This window comes from Lontra canadensis, unplaced genomic scaffold (assembly GCF_010015895.1).
Source record: "Lontra canadensis isolate GAN:19392208 unplaced genomic scaffold, GSC_riverotter_1.0 scaffold27, whole genome shotgun sequence".
In the NCBI taxonomy this organism is placed as follows: Eukaryota; Metazoa; Chordata; class Mammalia; order Carnivora; family Mustelidae; genus Lontra; species Lontra canadensis.
The window spans coordinates 5,815,454-5,838,137 of record NW_022631021.1 but is presented as its reverse complement, the minus strand read 5'-3'; the positions used below and the strand labels follow the sequence as shown (position 1 = coordinate 5,838,137).

At 37.3% G+C, this 22,684-nt stretch overlaps 1 protein-coding gene across 4 annotated transcripts in view; it reads left to right on the top strand.

Moving 5' to 3' along the window:
- Positions 1 to 22,684, top strand: part of SMAP1 (small ArfGAP 1) — a 185,645-nt gene that overhangs the window by 161,203 nt on the left and 1,758 nt on the right. For all 4 annotated transcript variants that reach the window (XM_032864421.1, XM_032864422.1, XM_032864423.1 and 1 more), the window contains 4 exons: positions 596 to 686; positions 14,603 to 14,730; positions 20,108 to 20,279; positions 21,115 to 21,428. In XM_032864421.1, coding sequence (XP_032720312.1) covers positions 596 to 686; positions 14,603 to 14,730; positions 20,108 to 20,279; positions 21,115 to 21,428 — 705 coding nt within the window. The remainder of the gene's footprint in view (positions 1 to 595; positions 687 to 14,602; positions 14,731 to 20,107; positions 20,280 to 21,114; positions 21,429 to 22,684) is intronic.

Genomic DNA, 22,684 nt, shown 5'->3' with positions numbered 1-22,684 from the left:
TGTGCTTCTTTTCATCCTGTCCTACAGAACATTTCTCTTTAAGTGAGAAAAAGTTTAGAATGTATAACTGTGACTTGGGTTTCTGAGAACTAGAAGAACATTATATTTAAAAATGTAACTGATCACGTAGACTCAGGAGGAAAACCTGTCAGGTAACATTTCATCAACATTTTCTTGGTGCAGAGGTGGCTCCCAGGTCAGCAGTGGATGAGGGAAGTAACGGCATGCTCCTGAAGGTTCTAAGGCCTCCCCGGCCTCCAGTTAACAGAGCATGTTAACAGTAGCTAGCAAATAATATGAAATGGAATTCTTTTAAAAAGTGTAATTTCATATAAAGGATTTAGATGATTAAAAACAATTGCATTAAGTGTGTATATTTACTGTTTTGGGATTCTGGTATGTAAGGGTTGTCATTTCAAGTTCAGTGATCATGCTTACTTGTTTTTTATAAAGTAATAAATTCTTTGGGCTTCATTACACTATGCTTTCATACACTTCATTACACTCTATCAAAATATGTGTAATTAATTGGGGCTTAAAAGGCTTGTTCAATTTATTTAAGAAAAATTAATTAATCTGATTCTTTCCTTTAAAGCTGCAGAAGAAAGAAGATCAGCAGTTGGAGCCCAAAAAAAGTACCAGCCCTAAAAAAGCTGCAGAACCCACTGTTGATCTTCTAGGACTAGGTAAGTAACAAAAAATACAAGTTATAAAATAATTGAAATCTTTACTTGAAATGAATATAATGGCTTTGTCATTAGTATGCCAAAAGATACCTGTTAATGGAATTTGAAAATGGTATGATTAGTGTGCTCAGTTCCCACAGAAAGGGAAGTCTTTAATAAGGGAGCTGGTGTCTGCCAGCACTGTCTCCACTGAAATAGAAGTAATGACTTCCTTAGGGAAAAGAAGAGATATCAAAGTAATCTTCAGAGGCTTAGTAGACTGACATTTCAACATTTTAAAATTAAGGGTAGATTTCTTTTTCTCTTCTCTCCCTCGCGCCCTCTTGCCCCACTTCTCTTTCTTTAGTTTTGTTGGGGGGATTCCCTTAGCAAAATAATTATGGTGTAGCCTTATTGAAATTTGTGCTGGTTTAAAACATAATTTAATTTTGGTTAACTGAAGCAATGCGTGTTACACTTAGGTCTAGTAGCTAAATTCATTTCATTTATTTGGTGACAATAGGAAGTGCTCATTTTAATTTAATGTATTTATTCTTATGGCTGACAGATATATGTTGTCTGCTTGGTAAATAAACAAGCTTCCATTCAAGGAATATTTATATGTGCTTATCTACAGATACTGTCAGCTCTTTTTGTATCTTTCTTTTCTTCCTACAAAAATAGCTTTAAATAAATGGTTATTTTTTTAATAATATCTGAGCCTTTAGTAATTAATATAAATGGTTTTTTGTTTGTTTGTTTTTAGTTTTGAGAAGGATTAACAGGAAAAAATGAAAGATACTTAAAGTTGAACTTCATATACTGCTTTTCTAAAAATTGATATTTGTTCTTATTGATTATATTGTTTTCTGTTTTAAGAATTATAGTTGACTGTTTTATTCATTTCTTAGGTAACTGGTAAATCATGGAAATATATCCCTGTAGATAAAAATTTTCTGTGGTGGTGAAAATAAGTATATGTAACTGTATAAGTTAAAATAAATATATATGTAACTGTAATTTTGAAAATAGGGCTTTAGTCCAGGGGCTCTGAAGTAATTATGTTGAATTCTAGTTCATATAATTTATTTTCTTTTCTATGAATGACAGAAAAGAAAAAAAGACTTAATACCAAAATCTTACTAAAACTATATGAATGTTTATCTTCACTGTAGCATTTCCTTTCCAGTCTAAGTGTCTGGTTTATTACTTTATAACTTAGAAGTATATAATATAAACTAGACCTCTTATCCTACATATTCATTCACTGATTTAACAAATACTGATTAAGTGTCTACCATGTTTCCAGGTGCCATTGTAGGCACTAGGGAGATAGCTGTGAAAGGAAACATATCAAAGTACCTGACCTTTTGGAGCTTTCATTCTATCTGGGAAAACAGTAAATAACACTTCAGGTATATTATGGGTCATATATGGTAGGTGTTATATGTCAAGTAAAGTTAAGTAGTTGTAATTTTAAGTTGGGTGTCCAGGGCATGGAAGGTACTCACTGAGTATTGCTGGAGCAAAGACCTGAAGAAGTTGTGGATATCTGGATGTGTGGGGCAGAACATTCTAACCAGAGAGAATAGCAAGTGCAAAGGCTCTGCAGTAGCGGCTTACTTGATGTGTGTAAGAACCAGCAAGGATGACTGTGTAGCCAGAGCAGAATGATCTCTGGGAAGAGTTGTGACAGAGGAGGGGAGTGTGCCAGGTGAGAAGAGAGGCAGGTAGATTGAATGGGTCTGTGGCTTTTACTCTGAGTGTCCTGGAAATACAGTGGAGAGATTTGAGCAAAAATGTACATGAACTGACTTTCGTTTTTAAAGAATTATTGTAGCTACTCTGTTAAGAATAAATTGTAGCAGGGCAAAGCTGGAAGCAGGGAGACCAAAAAGGAAACTGTTAGAATAATACAGGTAAGAGATGACAGTGGCTTAGAGTCCGTGGTGTCATTGGAGGTTAAAAGAAGTCATCAGGTTCTGGATATATTTTGAAAGTGGCACCAATAGGATTTGCTGACCAACTGAAATTATAGAATGTTTACCTTTGGGAATGAACCTGTAGAACAGGCAAATCTGCTGGTTCAGGACAAGAAAATTGCTCTAACAATGTCTTAACTAGCCAGTGGGATCTAGTAAACCAATGGGGTGGCTGGCCTTAAATACTCCACTCTTGCTGCCGCTATGTTGTGTAGTAATAACCACCAGAGCTCAGCAGCTTACATCAGTACACATCTCTTATTCTTACTCTCCTCTGTAGTCAGCGGGGGCATGTCTACTAGAACTTCTGATGTGTTTCCTACGTTCCAAATGATTGCTGGGGACTGCTTACCAAATGTTGCACTGTCGCAGAGAAGTGTCTCCATTTTTCAGGATCCTATAAGTGTTTCCCTGTCCTCTGCCACCCACCATCAAAGCCAGTACCACAGATTTTAGGATTTGGTGATGGCAGCACCCCTCTTCTGGTATCACTTTCTGTGATAGCTGCCCATGTTACACAGCTTTGGAGCAAACAACTCCAAAATCTCCTTGGCTTGTAGCAGTTAACATTTCTTTCTCTCACTCACAGTCTCTGGGTTTCCTGACACAGCTTTCTTTTTTAAAGTGGGAGAGCTTCGGGGAACAGTGTATTTAGGGGAGAACCAAGGTTCATTTAAGATAGGAAAGTGAAGAGAATATTTGAAGAAGGTAAGGATATATAGGGGATTTTGCTGGTGACTACCAGTTTTAGATCATATACTAGGAGAGTTCCAAAGATAGCAGGGATAGGAGCTAATACCAGAAAGAGGGTTATTTTGCTGATGAAGTTTTAGCAGCAGGAATTGGGGGTTAGCTTACCTAGAGTACGTACAACTCTTCACTCTTGCTGGTTTATCAACATCTTAAGTTGTTTTTAAAAATCTTTTCAGACTTTTTTTTTTTTTTTTAAAGCTCTACAAAGCATGACATTTAATGAGTTTCTGAAAGTCCAGGAGACCACAGAGAATCAGAGGTCCCTTCCAGCTCAAAACAAACAGTGACCCTAAAGCAGAATTGATTCTTGGTATCTACTTTGGGCAGCAGTTTGTTTGTTTTTCTGTTTCCCAAGGTAAGCGTACCACTGTCCCCTAAGTGGGCTCTGGTTTTCCCCTGTAAATTGAAACATGGTACAGTGTAGGGAGCGGGCGCCCTGAAGTATGATTTATGGTCATGCAAAGATGACACTATATCCCCATGTGACTGAGACTGGAACAGGCGTTAACTTAAAGTGTTTGCAGAAAATACAGAGAAAACCCTCACCATTAGTTTAGTTACACGACCACGGAGGGCCCGTGAATTCTAAAGTTTACTGTTTGTATTTGGGATCACTTTTTTTTTTTTTTAAAGATTTTATTTATTTATTTGACAGAGAGATCACAAGTAGGCGGAGAGGCAGGCAGAGAGAGAGAGAAGGAAGCAGGCTCCCCGCTGACAGAGAGCCCGATGTGGGGCTCGATCCCAGGACCCTGGGACCACGACCCGAGCCGAAGGCAGAGGCTTTAAACCACCGAGCAACCCAGGCGCCCCTGGGATCACTTTTAATCTCATAATAGGGTAACCATTAAGATAATTTTTTAGTAATTTGATCTTCCCTTTAAACGGCACTTTGGTGAGTCCATGGTCTTTTTTTCAACTTACTGACTTAGGCTTAACCTATTTTCTTCAGCTCACCTTTCCTGATCTACTCCCCATCCCAAGGTCAAACATGAAACGCTCTCAATATGTTTTTTAGCAAGGGTCCGCAAGATCTTTATGGAAAAGGCCAAATACTTTGGCTTTGCAAGGTACATGGTATCTGCAACTACTTAACTCTCCCATTGTAATAGCACATACATAAGCAATTGAGCATGGCTGTGTTCCCAAAATATTTTTAAAAAGGCAGTGGACTATAGTTTGCTGACTTCTGCCTTACATTCCCAATTTACCTGTAAGAACTGCTTCATATTTAGGTATTAATTAGAGTCTGAAGCCTGTAAATATGTGATTTATTCAGTGTTTTGCTAATACCGGAAGTGGGGGCAGATACTTGGTTATTACCTCTCCTCTAATCTTGGAAATAACCCAGTGTCTGAGGGGTTCCTCTTCACTGAGGGCCAGACTGAAAATCCCTGAATCAGACTCCAGACTCAGATACATCTTGACTTGACTGTATACCTGCTATTAGAATTAAAGTCAGTTTTTAGGGCATGGTTAAGGGGGTGGTCTTCATGGTCCCTACTTGTGTAGTTATTCTGGCACTGGGCATTATGCTGTTACATTAGTCTCCATTTTGTTGTTGTTGTTGATTGTTGCTTAGTTTTTACATGATTAAAAACTGACAGCTTAGCAGTTGCTTAGGATAACCCTCCCAGACTAATACTTTAATTTAGTAGTGCTATTTGCTTTTTCTTTTCTTTTCTTTTTTTCCTTTCTTCTCCTTTCCTTTCCTTTTCTTTTTCTTTCTTATTTTTTTAAATTTTTTTAGTAGAAAACCCCATTTGAGAATTGCTTCAGGGCTGAGCAAATGCTTTAAGCATAAGGCTTAAGAGGAATCATAAATTGCTCGTGTAAGAGGAATCATAAATTGCTCGTGTTAAACGTGACCTTACAGGTTTCAGTTCAATATGTCACCAAAGGTAGAAAGCCCTCCTGCAGGGTTTCTGTCTGTGGTTGTCCATTCACTGCAGGAACACCACAGCATAACCTAGCTTCTTGCCAGGAGGCTTGACCTGCAGTCCTGCCAGGCACAGAGGGGTGTTTGTGGCTGGGGTGGACTGCAGAAAGTGTATGAGAGGATTATATCCTCAGTGCCCTAAAAGGTATTGTACAAAGAATGGATATGATCTTGGTAATGAAAATTTAGCTCAGGGTATATTCAAGTGCTTAAATAATCATTTTTATGCTTACTCACTTTAATCTAGGAAATTTCTGCCTAAACATTTTTTAAGTTTCATTTTAAATTATTATAAATACTGAACTCTATAGAGGAAAGTAGGTAGAAAGTTTCCTTCAGTTTTTTCTTAATTCAAAAGCTCAAAGGAACATACAGCTTTAGGCAAGTTTTCAAGTTTTCTCATTGTTTGTGTTTCAGGAAATAAAAGCTTTAACTTAACATCATGGCCTAGTTCAAATGCGTTGACAATGCTAGTTAAATGTAGTTACCAGTATATAACCTACTTAATTTTCTAGTAACATACATTCCAGTTTTCTCTGATGAGAGAAATGAATACATTACCCTTTTTTTCTTTAGTTTTTTTTTTTTTTTAAAGATTTTTTTGGACAGAAACAAACTAAGGGATGAAACCCCCAAAGAAAGCATTTACTTAACTTTTAAAGCAGAAAATTCTTACAGGGAAACTTCTGTTTTTCAAAGTTCATAAGCTGTAGATGGAAACAAGTTTGCGAATGAATGGACTAAATGCCAGACATAGCAGCAGTGGCCCTCGAAAACCACTGGCGTCCTGTTGCATTGCCCAGATCAGCAGGATGTTTGTGTAGTTAGATACACACCCATTTTTCCAAGGAGAGGGGCAAAGAGAAGGAATACTGTAGCATAAGTGCCCTAAATAATTTTGTAGTCTGTTTTGTTTTTCCGATACAGTTTTAAACCGAGTGAAGACTTCCATTCCTTCTGCTCAGAAGAGTATGTTCAGTGAACTTGTAAACTCTTATTATACCCTATCAAAAAGGAGGAACTGGTTTTATTTCTGTATAAGCACACCTGTAGAGGAAAGAAAATGCAGGTAGATGAATATGTTGCTGTTAGAGAACTGGCAATAGGCAGATCCTTGCAAGTGGTCCTGAGTCCATGCTGAGGAGAAGTGGCACAAGGCACAAGGGTGACCTTGTGCCATAAGAAAACAGCACTGAATTTAGAGGCAGTAACCTGTAGTTTATGTGGGCTCTAGTGATATCATCTGGGGAATGAAAATAAGAACCCAGGGTAGATGGCCAAATCTAAATGAATAAATAAATGTGAGGCATACAGCACAGTAACTTGCAAGCAAGGCTGTGCTGAGATTGTAGCCTGAATATTGGGTCAGAGGAGAGGAGTAGGAGATAGCTCAGGCCTTTGAAGGGATGTGCAGAAGAGGGAGTCAAATTATGCTGGATAACCTCCAGACTGTTGTCATACAGCATGGTCTTTGGCTAATAGAGGGTTTGTAGCTCCCTTAAAAGCACTGAGGAAATCTGGTGGCCTCAAATTGAGTCTGTCACCATGTTTTTAAACATTTAGAAAGAAATTTGTTTTGTACAATTTGGTTTTATATTTATGTATTTCTTGTCTTCTGAGGCTATAAAATGGTACAGAAATATACAGACACATATTTATTTATTTAAACAGTCAGTTCTACGACATTTACTCCTTAAAGCACTTCTCAGACAGCAGCTCTAAATCGATATGTGTGGGTCTCCTGAAAGATGGACAACACTGCAGGGCTTGCTGCACAGCACTGTAAGTCCCCACTCCTAAAGGGGTCCCTTCCTCCAGAGCTGGCCTGAGTGTGGGGATGGGTAGCGTGCATGGAGGGGCTCAAAAGAGAGAACAAATAGAATGAGAGGATTAAGCTCATCTTTTAAGGCCACTTCAGTCATTTTACTAAAGTAGCCTAAATATTACATTTTTAGTTTATTGACTAAAAAGTAAAAACAAATAGCTCCATTTAACTCTCAGGCACCTATTTCTTTCTTTTCTTTCTTTCTTTCTTTCTTTCTTTCTTTCTTTCTTTCTTTCTTTCTTTCTTTCTTAAAAGCATTTGAAAAGAATTTGAAGCTTGAAAATTTTAATATGCATCAAATGGACATTTGTGACTTGAATCTACGAGGTAACACAAATGGTTTATTTCATTCCATAAAGCAATCATGTGTTTTAATACAAAGAAATTCCAAATAACACTTTTATTAGGGAAAGAGCTTTAGATGGTTTCTTATGTAGAAAATAAAAAGGGTTCTTTGAGTAACATGAAAATGTATAAAGCTTTAAGAAGTTTTGCCGTGAAGGAGAACATTACTACATCTCATGGAAGCAGCCTTTTTTAATCAGTACGGTTTCCACTTAAACTCATTCCTTCTTAGGATGACGCCTCAGTAGTTACTGATGAAGAATTAGACTTGGCAGTGTTCGTTGTAGCAAGGGTGTACTCATGCTTAGTCAAAAACGGTAATGAAAAACATAACATCCACTTATCATATTCTTATCTGCCTTAAACTACATTAGTAATACATAAAATCTCATGTTGCTCTTTGACATTTTTTATTATTTGTACAAATAGATTATGACCTGCTAATGCATCTGATACTCAAGTAAAGGAAGAATCAATTAATATTTATTGAGTGCCAGCAGAGTTCATGGAACTCTAGTAAATATCAGAAAATGCAGCTTTTGTGTGTGTGTAGTATTATGAGTTAGGGATGAGATTGCAGTCTGGAAACTGGAGGATAGAGAATTATTGCTGAGGGAAGAGTGGGATTATTTAAGAGAATTGGTTGAGAGAATTCAGTTTGAAATATGGAACAATGCTAAAATTCCCAACTTAAATTTTATCTTCCTCAAATCAAAGGTTAATTTTCTTGCTGCTGCTGGTCAGAGGAGGACCAAAGAAGTTTTTTGTTTGTTTGTTTTGTTTTGTCCTGTGGAAATTTATTTCAAGTAAGATCTAATGTGTTTATTACTACTCATAACCAGCTACTCAGTAAACATGTCTCCTAGTGCCTTAGCACCTTTGTAAGGCATCTTATGACTTAAAACCCATCTGCATCTTATTGAGCAGCAGCTTTGGAGTACTACCTGTCAGGTGCTGTGATAGCATGCTTGGAACAGATCTGTAGGTGAGCAGAGCAAGATGTGCTTCTGGCTCACAAGGTGTAACGGTTGGTGGACGAGACTTACCTGTGTGTGACTAGTTGTGCATGGTGCTGTGGCAGCAGGGATCCACTGACGTGTGGACAGAGAGACTCTGGAGGACATATTTCTGCTTTGGAGAGATAATTCCAGCCTCATTGTCATTGAACTGGAGAGAGGAAGCCCCAGGATGGGGCTTTGTGTCAAGCATCTAATTTAGAAGGTGGCTCTACTTTCTTCCTGGTAAGACAAGAGGGCATGGACAAGGGCTGTGGGCTATAAACATGGCGCCAGGGTACAGTAATGAGGCCTGTGGCATATTGGGGCTGCCTATCAATCTAAGTGTATTCAGATGCCATTAAAAACTAAAAATGACGGGCGCCTAGGTAGCTTAGTCGGTTAAGCGTCCGACTCTTGATTTTGGCTCAGGTTAGGATATTGGGGTCAGGGGATGGGGCCCCACACCTGGCTCCATGCTCAGTGCAGAGTCTGCTTGTCTTCTTCTGCTTCTTTCCCCCCGCCTCTCCCTCTCAAATAAATAAATAAATAAGTAAATATCTTCTTTTGTAAAAAACCCTATAAATGAAAATATTGAGGTACTTGGGAAGGCCACCACTTTGCAGCCCCTGGATTTGGGGTGGAAAAATCAGTAGGCCCGACTGACCAGATGTGGGTGATGAGTCTATAATGAAAGTGGTATTGGGTCTTCTGGATTTGGGAGTCATCAGTTGCCTTAGAAGAGAGCTCAGGTCAAGTACTGTGCCTGGGCGGGGTAGTAGTAAAGCCAACCCTACCCTCCATGTGGTTTTATTAGAGACATAGGGCAACTTCCACTTAACTGTTTTAACCCTAGATGGGAAAATGTTTCTGCCAGTTTGAGAAGCTCCAGAAAAAGCTTCTCAAACTGGTTATGGCACTTGAGTTTTCTAGGTATACCACCAGACTTCTGTTGAAATCCTAGATTTAATGTGTAAAATTCTCTAAAGGTGATATGATTAAAGTCAGATACTTTATGTAAGGCAATGATGAAAGTACCTGGCATTTTTGGTTTTTTACCCGTACTCTTTTGGATTATTGGTGTTAGGTAAGTTCTGGTATAGCCACAGTTAATAGAATCAGCAGTCTTATTCACCAGATTGAGGATTTCTAGAAGAGAGAGACTGGCCTTCATGACTTTGTCATATTTGAAATGTTACCTTCTTTCTAGGCATCTATCAGTGTCATGATGCAAAGTAGGCCGGTAAATGCATGCTGGGCATGCCTTATGTTCATGTGAGATGTAGCACTGATTTTAACAACTTTTTTTTTCTTTAGCTCAAAACATTTTAACATTTTCTTGTAAATTTATGGTATGTGTGTAATTTAAAGCAGTCATCTACAAACTCAGTTTTCAGATAAAACACTGGTTTGAAACCTTAAGGTAACATTGAAAGAAAATAGTTACCCACAGGCAGCTAACTCTAGGCTTGATCCCTTGCCTTTAAGATTGAAATTCCTTCTTCATTTTACTGCATTGTCCTAATTTCTTCAGTTTGCTCATTGCCTTTTCAAGGGGTCCTTTGTGCTTCATTATCGTTCTTTATGATGTTGTCCCCAGCTAAATTTCTTCCATTTGCCTTAGGCTTTTCTTGTACTCTGGATCTCCCATTATTTTTATTGTCCACCAACTACTGTTTCTGCATACTGATGAAAGGGGGCTGCTCCCTCCTCCTGCTGCTGGCTGCTCCCACCACCATTCTGTAGCTGAGGAAGGAGCATAGCACTCACACCGAGGTGCATGTCTGTGGTGAATTCTGATTAGTTTGCACAGACATCCACTTCTCCGTTGTTTTTGTGGCCTCTGAGCTTTTATTCAGTCAGCAAAGACTGAGCTGTTAGTGGACCCTTGATCAAAAGGATTCATTGAACTCACTGTGGTATGTAAATACTCTGTTGACCGGGGCTGACTATACCCCACGCTTGCTTCCCTCAGCCCAATTTGCTCATCGATGACCACATCCACCTGTGTCTTTCCCCAGAAATTGAGAAGATACTAGGCTTGGTAGGACAGTGGAATGGGGAGATGAAGAGGAACTGTGCATGTGGTGCTGAATGGTTTTTGAGCCTTTGGTATCACTGCTGCTCTTAGTGCAAATAATTATAAACTACTTAAAAGTTGGCTTTTAAATTTCAGAATTTTAAATGATGTCTTTATAATTAGGTATAGCTTTGATTACATGATTTCTGATAAAATGTGGTTTAAAGTAAAGAGCACTCACTAACCTAGGGGCCAGAAGACTCCATTCTAGTGCACATTTTGCTGTTTAACTAGGGAAGTGACATTGAACAAGTCTTTTAATCTGTTGGTGCCCTGGTTTCTATAACTCAAGACAGTGGAAGGAGATGCCTTTCCCATCTTTCCTAGAGACAAAAATGATAACCTGTAAATATTCTTTAAAAATGTTCAGGAAATATGTTTATAATGATGATAATGACAGTCTTTAACTGTCTTTTTTAAATACTGAAAATCAAAAACACAACCTTCAAAATGAATTGAAACAATCCTTTATAAAGAAGGCTAAACAGCATGCCAGCGTAGGAAGTCAAATTCACAAACATTAAAACCCATAGGGAAAAACCATTGAGAATTTGTATTTACTGATTATACAAGGCTAAGTTTTTGTTTAGGTTAAAGATTGTTTTTCAACAATTCTGTGAATGCTTAGCTTTTGTAGTATAAGAAAAATTGATGGGGGTAAAATCCGTCATTTTTAAGGGATTATATAAGGAGAAAACCAGGGTAAAGAGAAAAGAAGACAGTTGTGTTGTAGATGTGAAAGCAGAGAAGTCACCATGTCTGTCATGAGGCTGGATTGGAAATCTTGGTCAGACCTGGAAGAAAGTTCCTCATCTTGGGTTTTTGGAATTAAAACAGTATCTTCCTTAATCACTTGGAAACAGTGGCAACCTTGCCATTAAGATCAGTATTCCTAAGGAAATGCTTCATCTACCTCATTCTAAAGGATTCCACAGTTGCTTGGACTTAATATGAGTTGACTTTCATGGCAGCCCACTGTGGTAGGTGGGGTTTATGTGGAATGCCTTTCTGAGATTTCAAAAAGTCAGATTTTAAATGCAAATGTATTTTTAATGGAGTGAGAAAATGAAGCTGTTTACATTACAGTGGTAGAACATGAAGTCATGTGAAGGAAGTGAGCTATGTAGGCTTTATGTTAAGGACTGTGGATATTTACTGTTTCCGTAGTGGTGAGAGTCTGGAAACCCTAAATTACAGTAGTGAAGGACTGAATAAATAGTTAGTTTAAGCCCATGCAATATAGAATGCTGTCTACCCTTACCCACACATATACAATTTTATCTAAAGAAAATGATTTTATATGTACATTCTTAAGCATATTTTTAAGCATTTGATTCCAAGGCTGTACTCTAACTCTATGACTGTGGACAAGTTTAATGGTTTTGTCATCTGCGAATGAGGATAATTAATAGTACCTCTCTCATAGCATCATTGTAAAGACTAAAGAAGTGCATGTATGTGTTTGTGTACTTGTATTTTTTAGACTGGCACGAAACAAGCACTATACTGAGTGTTGGCTGTTATTTTTATTAGTCACACATATGAAGGGTGAAGGCTGTGAAGGAAACATGAAGGGCCTGAAGACTAAGACGTCAACAGCAAAGTACTGCGTGTGGTTTATAGTTTAGATGATGTACTCCTAGATACTGAATAGAATTTAGATTGGAAAGTATAAATAAATATTCTTAATGAAGTACAGTGTACTACTTAGAACAGACACAAGTTTCTGAAAGATGTATAGTTTATAAATAAAGTATGGAAACCGATCATTCACCTAGAGTAGGTGAACCTCTTGGTTCTCACACAGTGTATCCTGGGCTCACTGGTGTCTTAAAAACTAGATTGACATGACCTGTGGTAAAAATCAATTAATGACATTTTCTCTATTCACCAAAAAATAATAATAATATTTTCTCATTTGTAAGATACTTTTTTTTCATAAATTTGTCCTACTTATTAGTGTTGGCTATTACGTGAAGAAGCAAAGAATTTTAACTGAAAAACTAGAAATACAAGTTTATACTCAATTTGTCAGGTTTTTGTTTTTACCATTGTTCCTCTTCATCATAGTCTGTTTTACAGGACATGTGCTTTTTTTGTGTGAATTTAAACTACGTATATAAAATATAGTTGTATTTTCTACTAATAAAATGCTTCCTTATTCATATGATAGAATTAGACATGTCTGTTTGACGAGGTTTCCCTGTCCCCAGCTCTGCAGCGTATGGGCACTACTGGCTCACATGTCCTTGGTACTTGAGCTTCTCTACTGAGCTGTTACAGATACCACAAAGATGTTCCTTTAATTGTGTTTTTAATCTAGAATATCTTGTCATTCTAAAATAGTTTATTTCTGGTTCGTATTTATGTGATGTATTACACACGATGTTAAGTGGAATGTGGAATGGACTGTAAAACATGAAATAGCTCTGAGATCTCAAGAGGTCTGACTTCAAAACGAATGCTGCCATTTGTGGTTAGAAATGAAAAAAAAATGCTTTCTTGGGTCATATTTGAATTCTTTTGTGTTATAGTTGTGCCTTAGCTTAAAATTCTATATAAATTGGTAATAATCTGTACATTGTTTAATTGCTTCACCTTTAAAAAGTGTCCGTAGTGCTTAATACAGATAGAAAATACATATATAGGAAACAGACATTTTTTGTGGTTATGATAATGTGACATCACTGAAAAATTATTCTTCTATGAATTTTACACTGTCTTTTCTAAGTTAAGGAGTAAAAAATACATAATTATGACCATTTATTCATTGAAATTAATGATAATCTGTGATTCACTGAAGCTTAAACAGGGACATAAAATATACCAGTTTCTGTAGTTGTATTTCACAAAAGAGAAGAAACCTGTGAGTTTCCATGGGTTGTGGCAGAAAGACCCAGTATATGGTAGACCTTCCATTAAATTTGCCAAATATTTGAAGTCTGCCGTGTGTAAGACATCCTGTTCAATGTTGAAGAAATTTTGAATGATGACTGATTTATCTTTAAGGAGTGTGTAGTATATCAAAGAGAGATCAAATGAGATTGTAAATTGTTAAATTAGAAGCTCAATTAGGATGTAAGTCCCAAGAGGTTAGAATTGGGGTACTCTGAACTGTTACTTGGTTGTGGCCACTGTAAACTGTGTGAGGTGTCCCATTCCGTGGACTGTGCTCTCAAATTCTCTCTGCTCCAGCCCACTCCCAAGTCTCACCGCTGACATTTTATAATCTGCACTAATGTAAAAAGGAGATAGAAAATTTTTTGAATGGAGAGTAAGTAGGAAGCTGATACAGAATGTTGTCATTGTCAGACTTCCTTCCCTAGTACAGTTGAGTGGCATGGTACTGCTATTGCTGAAGGTGGCCATTCTCAAGTAAAAAAGGGTTTATTTCAAAGTTTTATGGATATTTCCTATAGAATCAGTTTACATAGTGTATGTTTGTTTTCTTTCTTTCTATGCAGTTTTTTCCCTTTTTTGTAACTTGAAAATTAAACATTTAAGATATTTTAAATACTCAATATTAATTCCAGTGTAGGTAAACAATGTGAAGTGATGTCCATAATACACACATGTAGCATGTGCACATTTATGGAGAGACATTATTTGTAAGAATGGTATCAAATGCCAGTTTAGCCAGTTATCTCAAAAGTAGTGTCTGTCTCATAACGTAATGGGGATTAAATGAGTTAATGTATGTACTCAGAACAGTGCCTGGTACATAAGGAAGCACCAGGATACAGAATAACATGAAGTGTAATACCAGTTGTTAAAACGGGATATATTAAACTTGGATATATTATACCTAGAAACCAGTGAGTAAAGAATATTTTGGGGAGAATAAAACTGGAAATAGTTTCTTTGGGAAAGAGGAGAGAGTATGGGGTAGAAGGGGGACATATATTTTGTTGCCAACTTTTGAACTTTTTTATTTTTAAACCATATATTTTTTAAAATAATGTCATGTTTCAAGTAATATAAGAATCTACTTTAGGATGAGAATCTGTATTCTTTTCAGATGGCCCTGCTGAGGCACCAGTGACCAATGGGAATGCAACCACAGTGCCATCCCTGAATGATGATCTAGACATCTTTGGACCAATGATTTCTAATCCCTTACCTGCAACTGTCGTACCCCCAGCTCAGGTATGTAGTAAGAATATGGTTTTACATGATTACTGCTTATTCCCTTTTTGAAAAGTCTCAAGGCTAATAATGCATTATATGTTAATAAAAAATTTTAAAAATTAATAAAAATAAAGTCTCAAAATTTCACTTTTGGAAGAATTGTCTCTGAGCAGTCTCTGATTTGAAAGCGTTGTTCTTTAGGCCAGGGGTTGGCAAATTAAGGCTGCAGCTCATTTTTGCAAATTAAGTTTTATTGAAACAGCCATTCCATTTGTTTATATATTGTCTGTGGCTGCTTTCACACTACAAAAGCGAGTTGAGTAGTTGCAACAGACACTTGACCCACAAGCCCTAATTGGTCACTGTTTAAAGTTTGCTGACTCTTGCTTTAGGCAAACAGTGATGTTTAGAGTGAACCAGTGGGAAAACTCAGACTATGTCAACCTTACCTGAGATTAACAAGGTCACTTCAGAGGTTTTAAACCATGGAGTTTAAGTATTGATTACAAGCCAGTACTTTTTTAATGCTCTATTGAACCATTCCCAAGGTAGTGTTTAATTCCGGCTACAGGAAAACCAAGAATAAGAAATTCTAGCAAATTCAGTACTCATATTCTTTTTTAAGAAGATTAGTTGTTTTAAGTTAATCTTAAAATCTTTTAATAAAAAAAAATCTTTTTAAAAAATTGAAGTATAATGGAAACACAATATTTTTACTTTTTAAAATGATTTTTTAAAAATTATTTAGGATAATATTAATGATCAGAATATTTTTTTACATGTTGATGGGAAAAATTTTGAATTGTGTTCTTTACATGGAATTTTTTTTGCCTTCATTCCTATTTTAAAATTGTAAATTGTTTAAACAATACTTTAAATATTTTTTCAGCTTTATTGAGGTATAACTGACAGATAAAATGGTAAATACTTAAGGTGTTTATTTGATTAACACATCTGTTGCCTTATGTATTTACTTCTTTTTTCTCTTCACTTTAGCACCCTCTTCACAAATTTCAGTTATGCAGAATAGTATAATCAACTGTCGTCACATTATAGGCCCTCACAGCTTATTCATTGTATAACTGACTTTGTACCAACCTCCCTGTATTTCCTCTACTCCTGAGCTCTGGTAAATTACCATTTTGCTTTCTGTGAATTCAATTATTTATTTATTTATTTATTTATTTAATTCCACTTGCAAGTGATCCCATGAAATATTTAGCTTTCTTTAAGGTGAATATATGAACTTTTTAGGTATATAGGTTACTCTTAAGGATACAGCTTTAAGATTCTATTTTAAGTTTATACTTTATAAATGAACAACAGTTTGTTTCAGTACAGCATAATTTTTGAGGTAAAATATTTCCCTTTTCTCTGGAAAAACGGAGGCAAATGTATATTGTTTGGGTGGAAAGTTTTAATAAGAATCTGTGTCTTACTGCTTATACTTTTATTACACATATTTTTGTTATTATGATAGTCATTGTATAATTACCAATAGAATTAAGCAAATAAATGTGAGGAATTAGTTTAAAATATCTTTATCAAATAACTTTTTATTTGATAAAGATTTATCAAAATTGTCTGCAGCATTAATGTTTATTTTCAGAAAAGATAGCGTTATTTTATGACTTTGCTCCTTCTCCCCTCCCCCAGCACATAAGAGGAACTGTTTGTTACCACTGTTGCTTCAGTTAACATTAAGCATCTTGTGAATTTGTGCAGGTAGGGGTATTCATGTGGTGATAAAAGTTGTCTAATGCTGATGTTGTGGCTTCAAAAAGAAGCATTTAGAATATTTGACAATTTGAGCATGAAAAGCAATTTCTGTGGTCTAGCATTCTAGTGAGGCTGTTTTATCTGCTAGACTTCTTTCGATTCTGCTGGACTACGAGAGTTGCTTTGCAACAGCTTGGAGAATTAGACCCCACATCTGAGGCTTCAGTGTACTACTTCATGTATTCTTTTCAGTATCAAAGCAAGTAGAACAATGCAGACTTCATATAACTCTTAAGTATCACTGTGACAAGCAATATGGAGAGTAGCTCCTGCCTTTATGAGGGGTTGGTCTGACCTTCATGCTTTGTGCATTCTGCATCAATAACTAAGAGTAACAGGACTGATTTTTTTAAATCACACCTAATTCTTTTTTTAGAGTATTGTTTTTGGACCAAAACTGTGCCAGTTGTATGGAGCCCTATAAAATATTTGGGGAACAGAATTATCTTTCATCTGAACTACATGTAAAGGTTAAAACCCAGATATGTTTTCCAAATAATGTCTTTCAAAATGGGGAAAGGGGAAAGTCAGGTTAAAGTACACATTTTATACATACACTCCTGTTATGTCACTTACTAATTTTGGTGGGTTTCTGTGATGTAAAATTGATTGGACAGAAATAGGAATTACTCTGAACTCCTATAATTCTTTCAGTGATGATTTTATTTGTAATTTTTTTTTTTTTTTTTTTTAAGATTTCCCACTCAGGGGCGCCTGCGTGGCTCAGTCAAGGTTGAGCATCTGACTTGGGCTTATGTCATGATCTCGGGGTCCTAGGATCACCCCCACGACTGCTTGTCCCTCTCCTTCTGCCCCTTCCCCCTGCTTGTGCTCTCTCAATTGAATAAATAAAATGTTAAAGAGAGAGAGAGATTCCCCACTCATGTGAAAATGAGATTTACCAGTTTGGCTATGTAGTCTTCTGAAGAGGGTTAGATATACTCAGCTGACCGGAATGTACATGCGTATTAGAAGTTCAGAGTCCCCAAAGGGGACTTGTAGAAGCCATCCCTTTCCTTCTATCTATAATATACATATACCAACAGTATCTAGACCTGCACAAGTGCTGTGCCCTCTCCTTGTATCAGCCCTAGGATCCTGACAGCCCGAGAACCTCTGGTTAGGGATTCTGCAGTATCCCGAAGTATAAATTGATAGGCAAAGGTTATTATTTTATTCTTGAGTTGTACTGCTCTCAAATGGAGCACCAAAAAATGATAATAGATGTACGAGTGCTTTCTCATCATGCTGTTTGGTTTGGCTCTTTTTAGACTGTGACCGTGTTGAGGTAGATATTCTATTTTATCTAACCTCATCAGAAAAAATATACATGTTAAGAGCATGTGAATATTAGGCTGCTCTAGGAGGAGACTGTGGTTTCATTTTCCACAGTTTTCATTTGCCCACAGTTCAGAAGTAGATGATCTTCCTTCTGATGTATCGCCAGGTGATGACTAGTAGCTTAACAGTCTTCACAGTGCCTCACTTGTCATTCACCTCACTTCATCTCATCACATAGGCATTTTAATCATCTCACATCATCACAGGAAGGGTGAGTACAGTGTGTTTTGTTTTTTTTTTTTTAAGATTTAATTTGTTTATATTTGACAGAGAGATCACAAGTAGACAGGCAGGCAGAGAAAGGGAGAAGCAGGCTCCCCACTGAGCAGAGAGCCTGATGTGGGGCTCGATCCCAGGACCCTGAGATCATGACCTGAGCCCAAGGCAGAGGCTTAACCCACTGAGTCACCCAGGTGCCCGAGTATGGTATGTTTTGAGAGAGACCACATTCATATAACTTTTATTACAGTATATTGTTATAATTTTTCTATTTTATGGTTATTATTAACCTCTTACTGTGCCTTATTTCTAAATTAAACTATCAGAGGTAGGGATGTATGGGAAAAAAAACAGCATATATAGCTTTTGGTACTTTCTGTGGTCTCAGGCATCCACGGGGCACTTGGAATGTGTGTTGGAAGGGGTGGAAATGGAACAGGTTTCCCAACCATTTTGGATTTTGAGCAGGTTCTTAGATTGAACAGAAACTAAACATGATGAAAAGATCAGTGAGATGGTTGCTTCATTACCTGACAGCATTAACAGTAAACACTGTGTGCTTAACCCTGCCACAGAGTCCTTCTTGTGGTCATCAAGCATCTCTGTAAAGTAGGAAATCTTTATTATCCCCAAGTTCAGAGAAGTGAGACAATGGAGATTCAGTGACAATATAAGGATAAATTGTTTTCTTCAGTAAGCAGTGGGATCAGAATTCTAATCCTGGCAGGCTGGCTCCAGAGCTCTTCCTTATAGCCTCTGTGAGCTTCTGTTGCATCATTAGTAGTTAATACTTTATTCAAGCATATTGTTTTATTTGATATTCCATTATGTCCAGTGCCTTACACATTTTAGATCTTTTGCAAAATTAAGTGGTTTTTCTGTTTCAAAATTTTTGCTTAATTTGTCACAATAGATTCAACTTGATCTGTTTGAATTTATGTATACGCTAAGATGGCAATTTTTTGCTAGGTTTTTTAGCCAAGCTATTAAATGTCTTAATTTTTTAAAAATTCAGACAAACATATGCATGATCTTTAACTTGTACCTACCACTCTCACTTCGTTCTATAATTTAAGGCTCTTACCCAGTTTTTACTGTTCTTAGAATTCTTTGAAACTCTTCATATTTAAAACAATTTCATGTAAACAAATGTGATTGAATATTTAATGTCTGTAGAGATTATACTAGTCACAGCTATAATAACCTCGCTTTAATCTGTGTGCAGATATAGATTAAGTAAAAAAATTTTTTTGTATCTATATGTTTATCTTTGTGTTCCTTTGCTACTTGTCTGAAAGTGGGATTGAAGATATGGTTGAGAGTATAGGTGGTTGAAGTTTTGCTGTGCTTCATTTCTGGATAGACTAGAAATATCCTAATGTGGTTAAAGCTGATCTAGGTTAGGTTTATAAAAATATCTTGACACAGCTTTTGAAAAAGCCTTTTCTTTTTTTCAAAGATGACAAGATCAGCCTTTGCAGGATCCTCTTGGAGTCTGCTGTCATTGTAGCAATGTTCTTTATTCCAATGGATACCGGTTCTTTGGAGTAGTGGTTGCCAAAGGGGATGACCCAGTATCTCCCAGCAGTGGTGGTCCTCACAAGGCCATCACAACCTGTTGTTGAAGCCACTGTGGTCAGGATGTGATGGGCAAAAACTCAGTGTCAGTTTAGCAAGTAAACGCAGTTCATTGTGAAAGAGCTTCATTCAGCCTGCCTCTCTTGCAGTAACAGATTCAAAATAGGAAACATTGTACCTTTGTCCTAGATGGTTTGTTTTTTTTTTAAGATTTATTTATTTGACAGGCAGAGATCACAAGTAGGCAGAGAGGCAGGCAGAGAGAGAGGAGGAAGCAGGCTCCCCGATGAGCAGAGAACCCTGGGATCATGACCTGAGCCACCCAGGCGCCCCCTAGATGTTTTTGTGTGGGCTTGTGAAGGAGTGATCCCCTGTAATGTCACCATATTACCTTCTTCAGTTGCATTTAGATTTTAAGTAAGAGATGAACTGTGTTTTAGCATGCAGAAGTTGACAGCTTGTTTGGTTTTTGTCTCAGGGGACGCCCTCTATACCTGCAGCTGCCACTCTGTCTACAGTAATATCTGGGGATCTGGATCTGTTCACTGAGCAAGCTACAAAGTCAGAAGAGGTGGCAAAGAAACAACTCTCCAAAGACTCCATCTTATCTTTGTATGGTACAGGAACCATTCAGCAACAGAGTACTCCTGGTAATTCATTTTAAAATCTGCTGTCAACAACTTGTAGTGACTAGAAATATACCCATTGTTATTTTTCTATGTAATGAGTGCTTTTGTTGCAATTTGTACAAATACAAAATTGAAATGAATCATTAGAATTAAGCATATTACAGGATTCACAAAACTTTATTCACTTAGAATTAAGCTGTTCATGTATCACTTAATATTGTTTCACAAGCTTACAGAACATGGTTTTTGATATTGTTTCACAAGCTTACAGAACATGGTTTTTGAAGAATTACCTTGATTTGCATGAAGTTTACAACTTTTGTGTACAGTATTTTTCTGTTAGTAAACAACAAGCATGGTTATCACAAGAATTCCAAAACTTCGAGTTTTTAATAATTAAAATGAACTACTGCACAGTAAGATTTGTTGTTTACATAATCTGTTAGACCCCTTTCCTCTAAATAGTGAGCTGAAGTTAGAGAACATCCCACCTGCTTCTATTAAAGGCAGACACCATCAGCTCTCACTTGTGTGTTTGATAGGGGGAGCCCAGTGGTACACATCTACACTAACAGCATATAATCTTATGCTACGTAGTTTGGGTATTTTCTATAACTATTGCATAAGATTTACTTGTCCTAATTAAATGTGCTCAGGTTTATAACTGCCTTCTGGAAGTAACCAGTTATGAGAGTATTGGTATGAGTTCGAGCAGTAGGAGCAGACTGGAATTAAAATTTTTGCTGTGGGTAGTTCAGAAAGATGGTGATCCTTTTTCTGTGATTACAGAGGTAAGTGTAGTTGTATACAACAGTCCTGTTTTCTCATTTTCTTTTCATGGTTCTTAAAAATGTAGGTGTGTTTATGGGACCCACAAATATACCATTTACCTCACAAGCACCGACTGCATTTCAAGGTTTTCCATCAATGGGCGTGCCTGTGCCTACACCTGCAGCTCCTGGCCTTCTTGGAAATGTGATGGGACAGAGTGCGAGCATGATGGTGGGCATGCCCATGCCCAATGGGTTTATGGGAAACGCACAAACCAGTGTGATGCCACTTCCTCCAAATGTGGTTGGCCCGCAAGGAGGAATGGTGGGACAGATGGGTGCACCCCAGAGTAAGTTTGGCCTGCCACAAGCTCAACAGCCCCATTGGAACCTCTCACAGGTAAGGGGTCATTTCCAAAATCAAAGAGACTGGATTTATTTTCTAAATGGTTTTATTTAATCTAACAACCTGGCAGAAAGATTTGAGTAGGGGTAATGTATAAGGTGAGAACTGTTCATAGGTATTACGAAGTTACATCACATAGACAAATGAGCTGTCACTGACTGTATTGAGAATATGCTGTAAAGAAATGTTAAGCATTTTTTCATTTCAGGTTATAACACTGGCAAACATCCTATTTGTAATCACTAGAAATTATCTTGGGCATCTTGAGAGACTTCTTGTCTGTTCCACGCCCACCCCCCTACCCCCCATGGAAATTAGCATCAAGCTTTTAACCCAGCTTCCTGGTGGAATATTTTAATAGTCCACTTAGACCAGCCTCCTCTTCTCAAAAGCGCTATTTTATGAGGGATCTAGGCTGTTCTCTATGTCATTTGACTACTGCCCTTGGCTTTATAAGAAATACTTTTGTTTAAAAACCTTTATAATGTTGGGTTTCCTTTTTACTTAGGGACAGGTCCACATTTGTCTCAGACATCGCTTCGTATGTTAGTTTAAAGCCCAAAGCTGACATTTTAGTATACCTTCTTTCAAATCAGTTTCTGTTTTAGTGCTCCATTATTCTGACCTTAGACTTGGATTCATGCTCCAGCAACTCTTCCCTTCACAGTTCTTATCTGATGTTCCTCTAGCATTTGGGGGATCTTGGTTTCTGTTCTGGTCAGCTGTTTACCTTGAGAGCATTCTGGGAACCATCTATAGTGATAACTAACATTACCAAAACACTGTATATCACATGAATGCTTTTACGGTCACTATTTATAGTAGTCTCCACACCCAGTGTGGGGTTCATACTCAAAACCTTGAGGTCAAGAGTTTTATCCTCCACCAACTGAGCCAGCCAGGCACCCCTCTAGTCACTATCTAAAGGAATTACCAGGGGATGGCTCAATTGGTTAAGCATCGGACTCTTGATCTCTATCCTCTGGGAACCTCAAGTACCAAACGGCAGTAACAGCTTTTGTGTAGACAAAGTGCTGAAGCACGTCCAGTTCAGGTTAAGGTACTAGATGAATCAGTAAGGAGTTAGCGTTGGCCCTTACTTCCAGGCATGCTGCTGTTTTCCAGAACCCTCTCAGTGCAAGGTTGTTATAGCATCCTTTAGTAGGTATGAGGAACTAGACACTTACGCCTTATCGGCAATGTAGGGTATTAGTGTTTTTGCAAAATAACAAATGAACTTTATTAAGAAT